Below are 15,617 nucleotides of genomic sequence, written 5' to 3'. Positions count from 1 at the left end.
TGCTTCTCGGTCCGCAAGCATTTAGCGCGACGCTTGTGCTCCATTATTGATTTTCCGTTTGTTTTAGACTCTTCCTCCGCCTGTCGGTCGTGCATTTTTTTCTTATTCTTTCTTTTTTTTTTTACTCCGCCTCTACTGCTTTTGCATCTTGTTTAGTAAATGACCTCGCGCTCGGCCCTCGTCACGCGCGCCCGAAGCCATTGAAAAAATCACAGCCTAAATAATTATGTTCCATTGCGCCCACTTCATCGTTAACAAACGCAAATCCACTGAAATATCTGGATCACTAATTCGAACAGGCGAAAGCACGCGCAGAAAGACACGGTAAAGAAGCAAGTAATGATCATTCTCTCGAGTCACCTTGGAGAATTTTCATCATTATCGCAGCAAGAGCAGAGCAGAGTCTCTCCGGTAAAGATTTCTCGGTTCTATTCTATCGTAACCTACAGTGGCTCGCGAAAGTATTCGAAACTCATCACGGAATTTTTTTACGAACATGTTATATATATTACACGAAACTTTTTTAACGAAAATACGAAATTTTCTTAACGTTATAACGAGACACGGTATAGGAGTTATTCAATTCAAAAATGTCTATGGAGGTTAGAAGACATTTATTGGAAACATACACTTACAAATCGTTGCAACAAGATCACAACTTCCCAATCAATTTCTCGAAAACGGAGCGCCATGCACTCACATCCTTTTGGGGTTGTTTTACGTCAATCTGAAGCATAGAATGCACATACAGTCAACTCGTTCGACGTTTCACAGTTTTTGCTATCTCCTTGTTAATGAAAAATTAGTATACAACACGAATAGTAGTCTTAAACATATAATTAGTGCTAAAGATGCTTATTAATACACCGAATAATTGTCTGTTCAAATACTTTGGTGATCTCTGCGATATGTATGCATTTAACAAATAACTCTTCTATATATTTTTGGATTTGTTTCAAGTTTTATCGATCTAGTCACGATAGTCGTGGCTCTTGTCTAATGAGATCTCAAAGTATTTTGTATCACACGTATACCGTATATAAATATATAACGAGTTCCTAGAAACGTTCGAATATTTTCACGAGTCATTGCACTCCACCGATGCCTATCGTGTTCTATATCTGTGTTTGTATCGAGAGTTCCAAAGAGATCTAAATCTGATCGATAGACTGCTTTATTAAATGCGATATACTCGGTGCCGGTTAGCTCGATACGACAGTTTTCAATACACCGTAGCTCGATTTGAGATTGACGCTCGATCAATCCTAATTTATTTCCGGAAATAATATTCTGCGATAGTTTGTCTTCCAAGAGTTCGTTTCGTAAACATTAATGTGGATCGTAGGATAGCTTCTTCCGATAAAAGCTTAAAATAGCTTAAAAGTTTCGCATCAGTCGCTGGCATTGGAAAGTATCTAAGGGCGTTTCTTGCAAACCTTTACATCGGTAAACTTTTGTAATGCTAATGTCCAAGCCTTTTCTTCTGAGTTTTTGCTAGCCTGATTAATTTTAGAAAGTTCAGTGCTTCGTTGCAGTGATCTCCTCTTATTATTAACGGGGTAATTAGGATTAAAAACGAACAAAATTTTACTTCTATAATTTTTACTGTGTCTATTTAATTGTTAATTATAATTCTTCTTAAAGCTTCTTTTTTAAACCTCGGTTAGGTCTTTCATAGATCCCCCACTTTGTTCATCATCTTTATAATATTTAATTACACAGGATGAACCGGGATAAATTCATGAAAAATTTTATGAATCTGTACCGAGTAGTTTTTCACCATGTAACGCATTTTCTCCTTTATCGATTAGCTCTCTCTATTTTTCTTTATAATAGAAACTGACATTTCTCGCGTTGCAAGAATTTTTATTAAATAAATATAGGCAAGCAAACATAAATTTTGATAGGTTTAAGCACAATAATTTATACTTAATTTTCACGCAGCTCGTTCTATTATGCTTCTTCGTTTTTTATTTTTCAAATTCAACTACAAGCGTAGAATCCAGTTGATTACAAAGGTATCTATTATTGATTAAGGACGAATGTGTATAGAGATATGTTTTATCGTTCGAGAAATTATTAATGATATAAAATTACGTTCGCAAGCATCAAAATCTCGTTAAAATTCTGTCCGAAATAGTGCATATTTAATTACCACTGTTAATAAATGTTACACCAAATATTTAATGTATATAGATATTCGCATTATATTTTTCCGGTGTTCACGATAGCACAAAAAATGCATAATGTTTGTTTTCGCGTTTTTCCATATCTTGGCAACATAACCCGACTACATTTAACGGGCAACATTGTAGGCGGGGTCTTTTTATCTTCTTTCTGTTTTTTCTTCAATTCCTTTTGTCCACGATATTCCCTTTAAAATCTAGAAGGAGAAACCGCATCTTAATATGTTTCTAAATATACGTTTTTACCAGTTTCATACATTTTAATTACAAAATCTAACAAGTAATCGTAATCGATTACAGTCTACTAAAACTCATGAACGTTACTGAGAGTGTAATCTTTACGTGTACCTTTTTCTTTTATTTTCTCGTAATTGTAAATGAACGAGTATGGCATGTACTGTTTGTACTAAGTTACGTATACTTTCATGTATACGCATGGAACGACGTTGCTCCGGGGGAAGTTCGCTTTAACGAGCAGCCACCCTTTATGTTTTCCTATATTTACTCTCTACATTTTTCTATATTTTTCTACAGGGTATCTCGTCTAACTTTATCACTTGAGATATCTATCTTACCTTTAGAATTTTAAGACGATGTTCTGTGCGAACATTACGTGGCCTTACAAGTAAGATGAAAGTATTTTCATTTTAAACAGGGTCATCCATGGATTTTCATTAGCATATAATAATAGCTTTTTGAAGGAGATAAACAATATGAGATTCAAAATGTTTCTGGTCATTTTGCAAGAAATTAAACACGACTTTCAGGCGAGTAGATTTTAGCAATTAGTTAGTTGAAGTAACTTTCGCAGGCTCTTAAAATATCCGACTTCTTTGAATTAAAACAATTCTGATACAGTGAAAAATAAATGATAATGAATTTGATGAACGAGATATATGGAGTTTCAACTATCTCAAATACCTCATATTTGTAGCTCTTCATCGATAATTTGCCTTATTCAAAAGCAACGTCTTTTTATCGATCAACCCAGGAATTTCTTTTAAATCGTTGCAATTTAATGTCATATCCATCGTTAGTTTTGCGATCGATCTTCTTCAAATCTCATGAAATATGCAACAGAATTGATATTAATTATTAAAGACGCTATGAGCTTTCTCAATAATCTAGTATCACGCTCTTCCAACATTTACGTAATTTTACCCAAATGCTACATTTATGTCGGTAATAACTCGTACGAGATTCTTTTAATACATCGATAGATATTAAATAAAGAAACACGATTATATTACGAATATACATACGCTTCGATTACGATGGCTGATAACATGGTTTCGATATTCGTATTATCATAGCACAGTCGATGCTCGTACAATACAACAATGTTCTTTTCCTTTAATACGATTTTACGCGAACGAAAGTACGACAAAATTTAATGGATGACTCGTTCTGTAAGATTCAAACTGCAGAGAAATCTATATTCGATATTTCATATGCACCAATCTAATACCAACTATACGCAATTGCACGCGCAAGAATATAAGCGGTGGCAGTTTTCCTCGATAACCGTTCTTTTTCTACCTCTTCTCCTTTTTCGTGAAGCGAGCCACATTGCTGGAAACCCCTGTCACGTTCCATTTTAGCGATCATGAATCGTATCGAAATAAATGATCACGGTACGCCGAATCGAGTGGCGGTTTTTCCTCCTCTTTCATCGATTACCGGCCTCGTCCGCAGGTTGATTTCGAGGCAACCAATCAAATCGACAACTTAACTTCTGTCTCAAAGCGCACAGACTCGAATTGATCGTCGAGAAAAGAGCGAAGCTCTCCTCGGTCGCACTCTCCTTTTTTCTTTCTGGAAAAACAACGGAAAACAACAAGCTTGTGAGCTTTGTTTCGCGATCAATCGAGTGCGATCTCTGTTGATTTATCGCCGTTTTCCGATAAATCGGCTTGCGTGTTTCGGTCATCAGTCACTTGATTTTCATATACAACGTGTCCTCCAGATAGGATGCAATGGCGGCTTTGAAACTTCCCACGCCATTCCGGAAACGTTTTAATACCTATCGGGAACTTTGGGCAATGTGTTCCTTTCGGTGTAGCTCGTATGTTTAATGTAAGTTACATAGCGAACTCGAAGCTATCGATCGTCAGTATTTATGGACTTGCTGGTTGCCGGAAAATGGAATATATTGATTTTTCCTACAGATTATCGTAATTATACAATACATGTTACATGTATATGATATATTTTATTATATAGGATCCGTTCTCTTTTTCTTTTATATTTTACAATGTTTCCAGTGGCGAATTATTTACTTTCTCCTCTTCTTTTTAATCATATTTAACGAAAATTGATGATTTACAGAGACCAGTGTGGAATTTAGGTTTATCAGTACGATAAGATCGTGGGTGTGTTATTAAAGCTTTGAAGCTGTTAGATCAATTTCATTTAATTTGAAATTATATCACTCCATCCTTCGCGATATTACTTCTTTCCCACTTTCTTCTTTTCATCTTCTTCTATTATGTTATTTCATTTTTCACTTTTATTACTTCTTTCTTACTCTTTTTCCCCTTATCTTCTATTATGCTTCCTCTTTTGATATCAAACGTACATTTGTCACTACGCTCTAATATATTTCTTTAGATTTCAAATAGTAGATACATTTAGGCTCTTACGAATATGATAAGTTGTTGTAAAAAATCAAAAAGAAGGAAATTAAATATCAAAAATTATATCTATTATTCCCAGAATTTTAGCGAAGACAGTGCTAATAATTTACGCGAATAAATTGCTTGTTCCGTCCCTTAAGGCCAACTAATTTTATATTTCGTGTTTAAATTTTAATGTCTTCTATAGATTTTACTTACCGATAAAATTCATTTCCGATAAAATTTTTAAGTATCCAGTGTCCAATAAGATATATAATTAGTTTATCGATCTCACTTCACACACGAAATGAAAGCAAACAAATAATTTCATAATCATTTAACATTAATGTCATTAATCACAAAAACAATTCGTATTCATGATTATTCAAGAATTTAATACATTCGCTGTCGTGCAACATGTGGCAAATCAATCGCTATATTCTCTGCTTTGTTTTTGGTACTACGAAATATGTTGCACATCTACACTTGCTTATATACATATAAAATGTACGAAATACGTATAAAATCTAAATATGACGTTTTTATATCGGTTTCCAACTATGATAGATAAAATAAATTTTATATATTTCTATGATCCGACGATGTTGTATATTTGCAATTTTATAACTAAATTACTTTCCGCCAAAAACGAACTAAACGTTCATATATCCTTTACACCTACGCTGTATACACGTACATCACGGTGCAGCAAAGATTATAGTTAATGAAACGAAAAATGACACTATTCACAACAGTACGGTACAACAGATACAACAGAGGCAATTTTAATCGATGAGTAAATACTTATTGGAATCAGATTTCGCTAGGAAGTAGTAAATTTTCATTTTAATCTGAAATTCTATGCATCGGAGTCGTAAAGATACCTGAGGGAGAGTGTGCCAAAGTCAGTCCCGATTAAAAATATCAAATTCTTAATTGGCCGTTGTACCATTAAGCTTACTGCTCCCCCGAGAAGTTTACACAAGAAATAAGAACTCCTTTTGTTTTCCTCCTCTTTTCCTCTATTCCTGGTTTTTCGTTCGCAGGTGGTGTTCGTGTATCAAATATGTACGTACGAGATGCCTCGTTATGGCGAGTACATATTCCCTGGCTGGGCGAATGCGATCGGAATACTGATCGGCCTGTCGACCCTCGCCCCGTTGCCGTTCTTTTTCATCCGTCGCCTCTGGAAAGGTCCGGTAAGTTCGTCACGAGAACGAGAGAGTAATAACAACGATCGGTAAATCTCATGGATTTCTATCGTAACGACTAGACTAATAAGCATTAATTTGCCGGCCGATTACCAGCAATTGCACGCTATCAAATCCGCGAGTTTATGTCGGAAGCGGACTGGTTATAAGCTAACTCTCGAGATATCAGTCGGCATAATGCTCAACAAACTAGAGATTATTATGCAAACTGCTCGCTTGTTTTTACGACACGCTACTGGCTGAAGCACCGCCACCTCCTGCTGTTTAGAGTTTACGGTGATTCTAACTATAATAATCCTACATCAAGGCCTTACTCCAGGTTGACCAAACGGTCTCGATCGCGTTTAAGGGTTTTTCAGAACATTCGTGTCTCGAGACGGCAATAAAAGCGTTACCGTTAGCACATTTTGAACAGAGTGCCCTATATCTTTGCATAGCAGAAACCCGTAATTTTGGACCAAGGACTCGGAAACTTTTCGAGAAAGTGTCGTATCGCAAGAACCGTTCGACGGAGAGATTTCGCGTGCTACCTCCTTACACATCACGCCCTCCTAATACAAATCTCAAATTTCGGGGAAACGAATACATACCATTATATTTCTTAATCATACTCGAACAATTTTGCATTTTTATAACAGCACGTTCGTAATCGAGTTATAAATCCATTTGACTCAGGACTGATATTTCAAAATCGTAACACTACAAAGGGAAACGTTCACCAGAGAAACAGTTACGAATAATCCAATTTGACGATGTTTCTTTTTTCTTTTTTAAAGTTCCTATCTACAAAGGTATGCTTATAATATACTAGTTTCAATGCTAACGAAAATTGTGTTAACTATGTTATAGGAAGAAAATCGAACAGCGACATAAAAGGTGACTCTTCGAGAAAGCCTCATCGTTTCAATCCTTGTAACATTTTGTCCTTGTTGACAGAGAAGAGACGAGTATCATAGTACTATCTTTAAGAATTTTTTATGATCAGTTATAGAGTTATCGTAGCGAGAAGATTGATAATTTTCAGTGCTCTTTCAATTTTTTATTTCTGCAGGAATCTAAAGTGGTATTGCTTTTACTTGAAGTTTGGAATAGCGCGGAAATTGACTATTTCTTTCCACTTAATTTTGTATAAAAAGGAATAACATTTGTAAAAAATTAATATTTTGTACGATAAAGGTGAAATACTAAACGTTTGTTCGAGGATTAAATTCTTTTGTTTAGTAGTTCTTAGAAGAGATGTTTTATGGTTGAGTTTATATAGAATCATGGTATTACAAGAGTGTACAAGTTTCTGCGTAAATTTGAAGATTAAAGCAGTGCAGGGCTTATCGGTTTCCAGTATTTTTTCTTCCAATTTACTGTGGTATCCGGTTTACTTAAAGGCCAAGATAGTATACTGATTCAATATTTTACAAGGGAAGGAGGAGGTCTGCAGGAATGGATGTGTACTTCGAACTGAAACTAATACAAACTTTTCAGAATTGCGATATATTTCTTTTAAATTTTTACAGTTTCCAATCTTTAGCGGAATCGAAATTTTACCAATGAATAGTATCCCTAAATTAGATAAGTTAAAATCGAAGTAAACCGAGGTCGTAATAACTAAATAAGATACACCGTCGCTCGTTAAAGACATCATCTGCCTTCAAAAGCGGTAAATTTTCATCGACTAATCAATTTGAAGCGATTTCGCGTTACATTTCACATTTATAAAGCAGACGTCAATAAACTGCATGACGCTTGATGACAAAAATACAATACATGAATGAATTATCGTTAGACAACACACTTGTGATTAAACTGCAGATTTTTTAAAATATACAGGTAATTTGAATATTACACAGAAAATTGCACATAATTTGAAGAAATACATAAAATAATATCCAAAGTGTAGCGTTTTCTATAATATATATTCGGTAGGTAAAGCAAAACTACTCTTTGAATTATATTCCCAAAGATATTCATTTACATAAAAATCCGCGGTCCCCTTTTAATAATAAATGTGATAACGCGTTAAAGTTAATTAACTTATAATAACTGTGGTCATTTTTTATCGGAGTTTTAATTTTTTATCGTAAGCATTATTAAATATCGAACGTGGTCAAGGTTTCATTTAAAAATTACTTGCCAAAGCATCTGATCGAACACGTGACAAGGATATCTTTGAGGATTTCTTTTATTCATGAAGATCGCAATAAAACGATAAAAATCTGATGTGGGAATATAGCAGATTAAATTTCTTGTTTTAGCGGAACCAACTTTTTCAGTGCAATGCAAACAAACCGGAATATTCGCGGAACGTTGAAAGAAAATCAATATAGGATACTAGCTGGTATCGGAAGTTCATATGTATTAGCAATAACTTCTGAAAGTTATCCGCAATATTAGTTTCCTATTCATCTTCTCCGGTAATTGATATAGGAAGTAATTGTGCCAGCGTATTACTTCTTTCACTCATTAACGGATATGCTAGTTCTTGAACATGCCATGGTCAATCAGAAATATCACGCGTTATCATTTCCTCAATTTTATATATTTAATTTAAAGCTATTCCGATTGAAATTAAATAAAGTTTATGGCACAATCTTTGCTCGTGTATTATTGAGCTTTAATTTGACGGTTTTTAAACAAACGATTTATGTTTAACTTTTTGAAATAATACAAACATGGAAGACAAAGTATATTTTCTTGATACGTGAAATAAAATTCATATAAAATGTTTTACTAACTGTATTTATGATAAAAATTACAGAATATGTTCTAATTTCTAACTTCAATATCTAACTTTAATTCTCTGTTCTCCAAAACGAGAATCCATCGTGATAACGTAGTCATAAACTTATACCTGTTTTCATCGAATAACGTAATTATAATGCTTCATACTGATACTACATTGTAGTTAAAACGAATATTTAAAAATCGTTGAATCGATGAAATATCAACCCGCAGTTTTATTTCTTCCATCCGATTTTTCGTTTCTTCGTAACGACGAGAAAATGTTATAGATCCTAATTAATATTTTCCTATTTACTTTACTATCTAGTTTACTTTGATAGGGGTAAAAGCGCTTCTATCAAGCTATTCGTGTATTGAACTATGCAAGTGAATTTCTTCCTAGTTTCTTTATTAATTCATAAATTCGAGTACCAACAATTTTCGAATTATTTCGATGCCCTTCGTAATTACGTAATCGTACAAGAATTACAGTGTGTTTAGAAACGCCGTGATTGGTGTAGACACTGTAAATATCCAGGATAAAATGTGCCAACGAACGATAATTGTATAGTGTTTGGCGATATCGTGGCCATAATTCAAAGGTGAACGAATTGCAAATTTTTTAAGAGTCACGTACTGTTCAACTGTGGTTAAGCCCTGCAGCAGGTATGCGCCGATTTAAAAGTTGCTTTCCCTTTACCGTAAAATCTCACCAACTTTGAAATGTCTTAATACAAGTTTTTCCACGGTACGTAGGTAATCGTACTTTGAAACGAAAAGTTTCGTTCCGTGCTCCATCGTACGGATCGAACCTATTTCAGCTGTACTTCTGACCTCTTCTTGACCGCTTCCGCTTTGTTTTACTCGATAAATTTACTATTACTCTTATCTCCTTTTCTCTTGTTTTCGACTCTCCGTGCAGTTTCAAACTACTTGCGAGCTTCGGGAAGATACGAGCCCGCGTGCCAGTCAGAAAATCTCTGCGATGTCTCTCCTTTCGCGATGCAGTGACCGCCACAGTTAGATGTTAATGCTTTGAACTTAATCAACAACTTGGTCAAACTTTTTTAATAGACGCAACATCTTACTCTTAACTCTTACTCGCCGCAAAAGATTATTTTCTTACCTTCGGCAAGTATTTTAATGAAATTATTTTTCATATCGCAATTGAAAATCTTTACACGCAAAATGCAACATAATTTTATGACGAATTTGAATATCATTTTTTCTTCAGAACATCTTTTAGATACTGTGCTATCGTTGCGATAATCAAAATCGTTATCCAAGGAAGCGTAAGTTTGATCGCTATAGCTCTTGAAATTATCTTCTTCAAAGTGGATGATTAAAATCATCATCATCATCATCATCGTTTAATGATATTGCACATATATTATCATTTAGTTTTTGCGAGAGAAAGTATTCAAATAATACTCTTAAAACATACTCTTAATACTAAATACTTATTAAATTATTATCTCTACCAGCAGTATTTTTTAAGAAACGTTCGAATGGTTTTAAGAGATCAGATTAAACGTTTACAAAAAGCATGCACCCCTCGGATAACATCAGTGGAATCTTTTATTTGGCTAACAATGGCTAGCAGCGTGCAGTTGAAACGGCGAGCTCGAAGAATGCCAACTTGAATTGTTTGCATAAAGCCCGGCGCTAGCGATTGTTCAAAGAATTTAACTTTCTTTTTAATTGTCCGCAGAGGGACTGGAGTTTGTTTCGTCCAAAGAAGACGTGGGGACCAGCGGTGGAGAAAGCTGCAGGTAACGGTAATTCGTCCATGGCGACCATCAAGATCTTGCAACCGTATAGAAACGAACCGCAAGAGGATTACATTTAACGATTTTAACGAATTCATCTTACTTTTTAGACGATTCTAGTCACGTTAACGCGAATGTTAATCACCCGATCCAAGCGTTCGAGAACGCTCTCTTCAGTTTTTTTTTCTGTTAGGAAAGTTTTACAAATAGAGCGCGGATTTTTATGCATTTCTGTGAAACTTGAAGATGCAAAAATACACAGAACGCATGTAACTTCCGAAAGCTTGTGATTAATAATAATAATTTCCAAAAATATCTAAAATATAGAACTTTCGAAATATTCGAGCCATGCACAGGTCGAAGTAGCTAATTCCACTCTTTGAAATTTTGGAAATTTTAGCGAAGATTCGATCGCAGCTTATCCGATACAATCTCATCAATTTTCTCTGCTCTTTGTTTCGTGGAATTTCATTTTTTCATTTTTAGGCAAGTTGCCTTTTCTTAATTGTATTCGTAGGAATATCAATTCGCATAAATCTCCGCTGTCTGTTCGTCAACGATCTTTGTTGTATTCTCTTTCATTCGCTTTTGTCCGATGCGAAACGAATCAAGAGCTTTCATCAGATAAAAGTCAGACTGGAAGTTTCAAGGAACCCGGCAGATTTTTCGGGCGAGAACGAAGAGCTGCGATATATTAACACTTGAGCCGATTTCATATTTTCCAATACTCGCTGTAAAACTTGCGAACTCCGTTTTCGTTGAAACTTTTAAATTAACGCCAGCGAACAGCCACGGTGGTAGCATCAACTACAACGAGGTGCGTGTGTCATAGCATTTCGCTGGCTGTTTCAAAGCAACGTTTTAATTTCTATGTCCATGTGAACACGCTAACGCGTGCGAACGATATTAATGAATTTGCAATTTTTACCTGAAAAGAACTCATCGGTTCGTTTTGATGTTTCGTTCTTTGCATTTCAAACAGGGAATGTATCGGCAATTCCACTGGAATAGCGAGCGTGTGCAAAATTCGATATGCGTTCCGATGTCAACTTATTTTTTCCAGAATCCGTAATTATTCCATAATTGGAATGTGCCATCTAATTGGTCTCGATTTAATAACGTTGTATATGATGGACGATGTTAAAAATACGGTACTTGGATTTATAATGCCTCAATAAATATCAACTTGTTCTCTATACTGAAAATTTTATAGTCTCTCTATGTTGTTATATCTTACAATTTGGATGAAAAATTCTGACGAACCTTTTTGTATGATACATGGTCGACAAGTTACTGATAGAACGTTCAATCTTAGACATATTAATGACGTCCCTCTTGTTAGATTTAATAGTGGCTTATATTTCCTACACTACGAGACGCTACAATGCGGAAGACATTAGTTAAGTTAAGGCATTTAAAGCAGAGAAGATCATTTCAATTGAGAGACATATTCATATACGTATATATATATACTTATATTTATATACAATATATACAAATATTTGCCAGGGAATATTGCAGAAATAACGAATGTTGTGAAAATTCAAAGAATTCGCAAAATGTAACAAAATTATTTCCATATAGGGTTTAGCGATAACTTGCCAATTTGGCAAAAATGATAGTTATTTGTTACTTATTTTTAATTTATTCTAAAGTTACGCCAAAAGGATTGTTGGTAACAAATACGTTACGCAGCGAAACGACAGAGATGATTTGTGAGACTTCCATAGGAATATAATACAGAAATGAAAATGCCGTTGCATCTGCGATACACATATCGCGGTCATATTGAATAGAATTCATACATAGAATCGACTAACCGATTGTCGTTCCTGCAAATCTTTTTACAAAATGAAATTAAACAAATGTTTCCTCTATACGAACGAAACAGTTATCGATCCAAGGTTTCTCCAATAATTTACAGGAAGGGTTGAACAAAATTTGGATATACAAATTCTACGTGCCAGAATAATTGATAATCGATTATTTCGTTTTTCCAATCTACGGTTCTAATTCGCATTCTTTGGAAAACTAAAGCAGAGAAAAGATTGATTTTAATTTATACTTATTTGTTATTTGGCTGTGAAACGAGTAATTGAGTAAACGAGCGTAATAACAGACACGCAAAGAGGAAAGAAATCTGGCCAGTAACGTTACGAATCTAAGAATGGCAGACTTCGAATACAAAATTCCACCTTACCTTCTCCGTTTTGATCTCTTTTCCAATAATGAGAATAAACTTATATCCTTATAGCACTGCAGTATCGCAAATCGTTGATACGTACTATAAGCAGTAGATCAGAATAAATAACTACGCTGTTTATATAAATCAGGGCGCGTGTGCATTAAGCGTTTAATTTACGAGACAAATGGCCAGCTCGAAAAACACAAGAACGCGACAATTCTGGAAAATCGAAGCAGAAACGAAATAGATCGTGAGTAGAACCGTGAAGAAGTCGAGAAACATATTTCCTTATCTTCGTCTCATCTATTTGTACCTGGATATATTCTGTACAATCATTCACGTATAATTGTAGCATTTCCAGTATAATTATCGAAGATATTTATGAAATACTTACAGTTTACAACATCTTTTCTAAAATTATCACCACGATATCGACCGACCAAATATAAAATTATCAATCTTAGCTTATGTACTGTATCAAAATCGCAATCTTCTAGCCTCTTTTTCGCTATACGAGATACTTTGAAAATTTACTTGTTTAGTCCCTGATACTCTAGTGAACGGAATACGAGGTCGACTTCAATTCGATGATTCGGCTCGTGTAATCGAAGCGGCGAAGTTACTCTATACCGTATACAACTATACGCGGTCTTGTAATAAAGCACGGTCTGCTACATCGGTTGCATCCGAGCGTGTGCGGTAGTGTGGTGCACGAAGGGACGACGTACAATAGTGGTGTCGCGTTATGATCACCGGTCACGCCGGTGGAAAAGTGGCGAATGTCGCTCGCATTCGTCCCGTGTTCCCTCCTAATTAATGCGATGGAACATCTCCGGTACAAGGAATTCCGTGTCCTCCGCGCGGCGTGGCAATATCGTGTGGCCGTCTCGACCGCTTGTACTCCGTCTTATGGGGAATGTCGGGACGGCGAGAGTGTGCGGCTTGCAACGGTGCGTTAATGAGAATTTCGCTCGATCACCGCCTCGATTCACAACGCGTGCCTCACCGGTTCAACCCCGCAGCAACGGCGACTTTTTGCCCACGAATATGAACCCGTAAAATTGCCTCTCGATCCCTGAATTATCCTTCCCATGAATTTTTATAAGCCCGGCGCGTTTCGTCGGCTGCGCGTTTCACAGGATCCGTAGACGCTTCGTATATGCTAGACGGGGGGCTATTTGGGAGACAAATTTCGAAGGGATCGATTCTGTTAGAAGAAATCTGTTCCTTCGTTCGTTCGAGTAAGAAAAGTAATGGCATTTTTATAAATTTATGGGGAATTTAGCGACGAACAAATGCGCAGGATATACGTAAAAAAATATGTGAAATATCTAAAATATCCAATATTATGTTTCCTTGGCTGTCTATTATTCGAAAAAGATATTACTAGTATTCAGGTAATTCCTGCAATAAAAGATATCCGAGGTACTAATCCGATCGAGGCTGCGTTCATTTTATACGCGTTACATTAAGTACTATGGAACTAGTGATAAGCATTATATAAATCGATCGTCTTATCTAAGAAGAAGAAACGGAAATATGAAATTGACAGTAGACCGATACGTATCTTTATTTCTACTTAAGCTGTACATAATTATAATAATCTTAAATAAACATTGTATATATTAGCTTATATTTAGTGAATTATAATCATCGACTATATAATAATATAATTGGGAAATTGCTATCTATTACACTCATCATGCACAATCACTTTTCTATCGGTACAATAAGTACCTGCCAATTTCAGTAATAACCGAAAATGAACAATCGGAATTGACAGTTTATTGTTAATGTATTAATGTCAATCAGTCAAAAGCATTTCTAATTTGACATATTAATTAATATTTTAGCGTTATTGCGGTATACCTGTCTGTCCTAGATGTTCTCTCGTATCAATAATAGGTATAATATATGATAAATCGCAAATTAAATTGTTTATTTATAAACGAACATTTACCTTCATCTTAAAATGTTTAGTCTTATCTTAAACTTATCTTAAAACGTATAATCTAACTATCAAAGCCAAAAAAAAAAAAAAAAATTAGACTTCTAAATATAAACACTACACCGCGAAATTTCGAATCAAGTTATTTGTATTAAAATTGTATATAACAGCTTGACGCTTCAAATTTGGATGATATCGTCGGTTGAAATTTTTTATGATTTCGGCACGATTCTACTAAATTCAATCGCTACTTTAATTAGCTAGAAGAACAATGATTGCCACGTTTGCTTAACTATTCATCTGCGATGCAAGTTGTTTAAAATCGAGATCAAGATAGTAGAGAGAAACTAAATTCAAATAATCGTGCTCATCAATCGCGTACTTTGAGACTGTGAAAAGTTTAATACCATAAGCTGTTTCCATACTAGTGCATAATACTTATCAAATTATTTGACTTCAAACGCAGCCGATACCTCTATCAAGACCATATATTATTCTCGTTATCGCTTAATTCGAACACGAGGACATCTCTCTTATTGTAGGAATGTTTCTTAAGAAAGTAAATACATAGTCATTCGATGTTAATCAACGATAACTATCGGTTATCATCTGCGATGCGTTATAAATCTATTTGCGCGTGAGTTTCAATCTTTTTATTAGTATTATTGGTATTAAAAATCAGCCACAGTTGCAGAAAACCAGAGAGTCAAGAAGCAAGGACGAAGGTAGAATTTGGGGTGACTGTTGCTGATAATAACTGTGGATATGTATAATGATAAGTAATATGCGATATTGAGAATAATGCAGGTCCTACTTTAAGACCGCAAGGTTGAAGAAAAACTGTCCATCCATCTAAAATTCAGCCACTGGTTTAACAATTTCATCTTAAAAATTGCATTTTTCGGATTAAAAAGCAATTATCTGGACAGAGTTCTTGTACAATTTATAGAAAAGTATAGAAAGATGAGAACCATTTTTCATCTAATAC

At 35.0% G+C, this 15,617-nt stretch overlaps 1 protein-coding gene across 7 annotated transcripts in view; it reads left to right on the top strand.

Annotated features, from left to right (window-relative positions):
• LOC122576000 (sodium- and chloride-dependent glycine transporter 1-like) overlaps positions 1-14,654 on the top strand; it is a 30,001-nt gene extending 15,347 nt beyond the window's left edge. For 6 of the 7 annotated variants that reach the window (XM_043745647.1, XM_043745652.1, XM_043745653.1 and 3 more), the window contains 2 exons: positions 5,848-6,000; positions 10,439-14,654. In XM_043745647.1, the coding sequence (XP_043601582.1) occupies positions 5,848-6,000; positions 10,439-10,576 (291 nt within the window). In that variant the 3' untranslated portion in view covers positions 10,577-14,654. The remainder of the gene's footprint in view (positions 1-5,847; positions 6,001-10,438) is intronic. The other variant, XM_043745648.1, reaches the window with a different exon arrangement.
• Positions 14,655-15,617: the final 963 nt, after the last annotated feature.

Source organism: Bombus pyrosoma, linkage group LG15 (genome assembly GCF_014825855.1).
Source record: "Bombus pyrosoma isolate SC7728 linkage group LG15, ASM1482585v1, whole genome shotgun sequence".
NCBI classification, from domain to species: Eukaryota; Metazoa; Arthropoda; class Insecta; order Hymenoptera; family Apidae; genus Bombus; species Bombus pyrosoma.
This window is presented reverse-complemented; position numbering and strand designations above follow the sequence as displayed.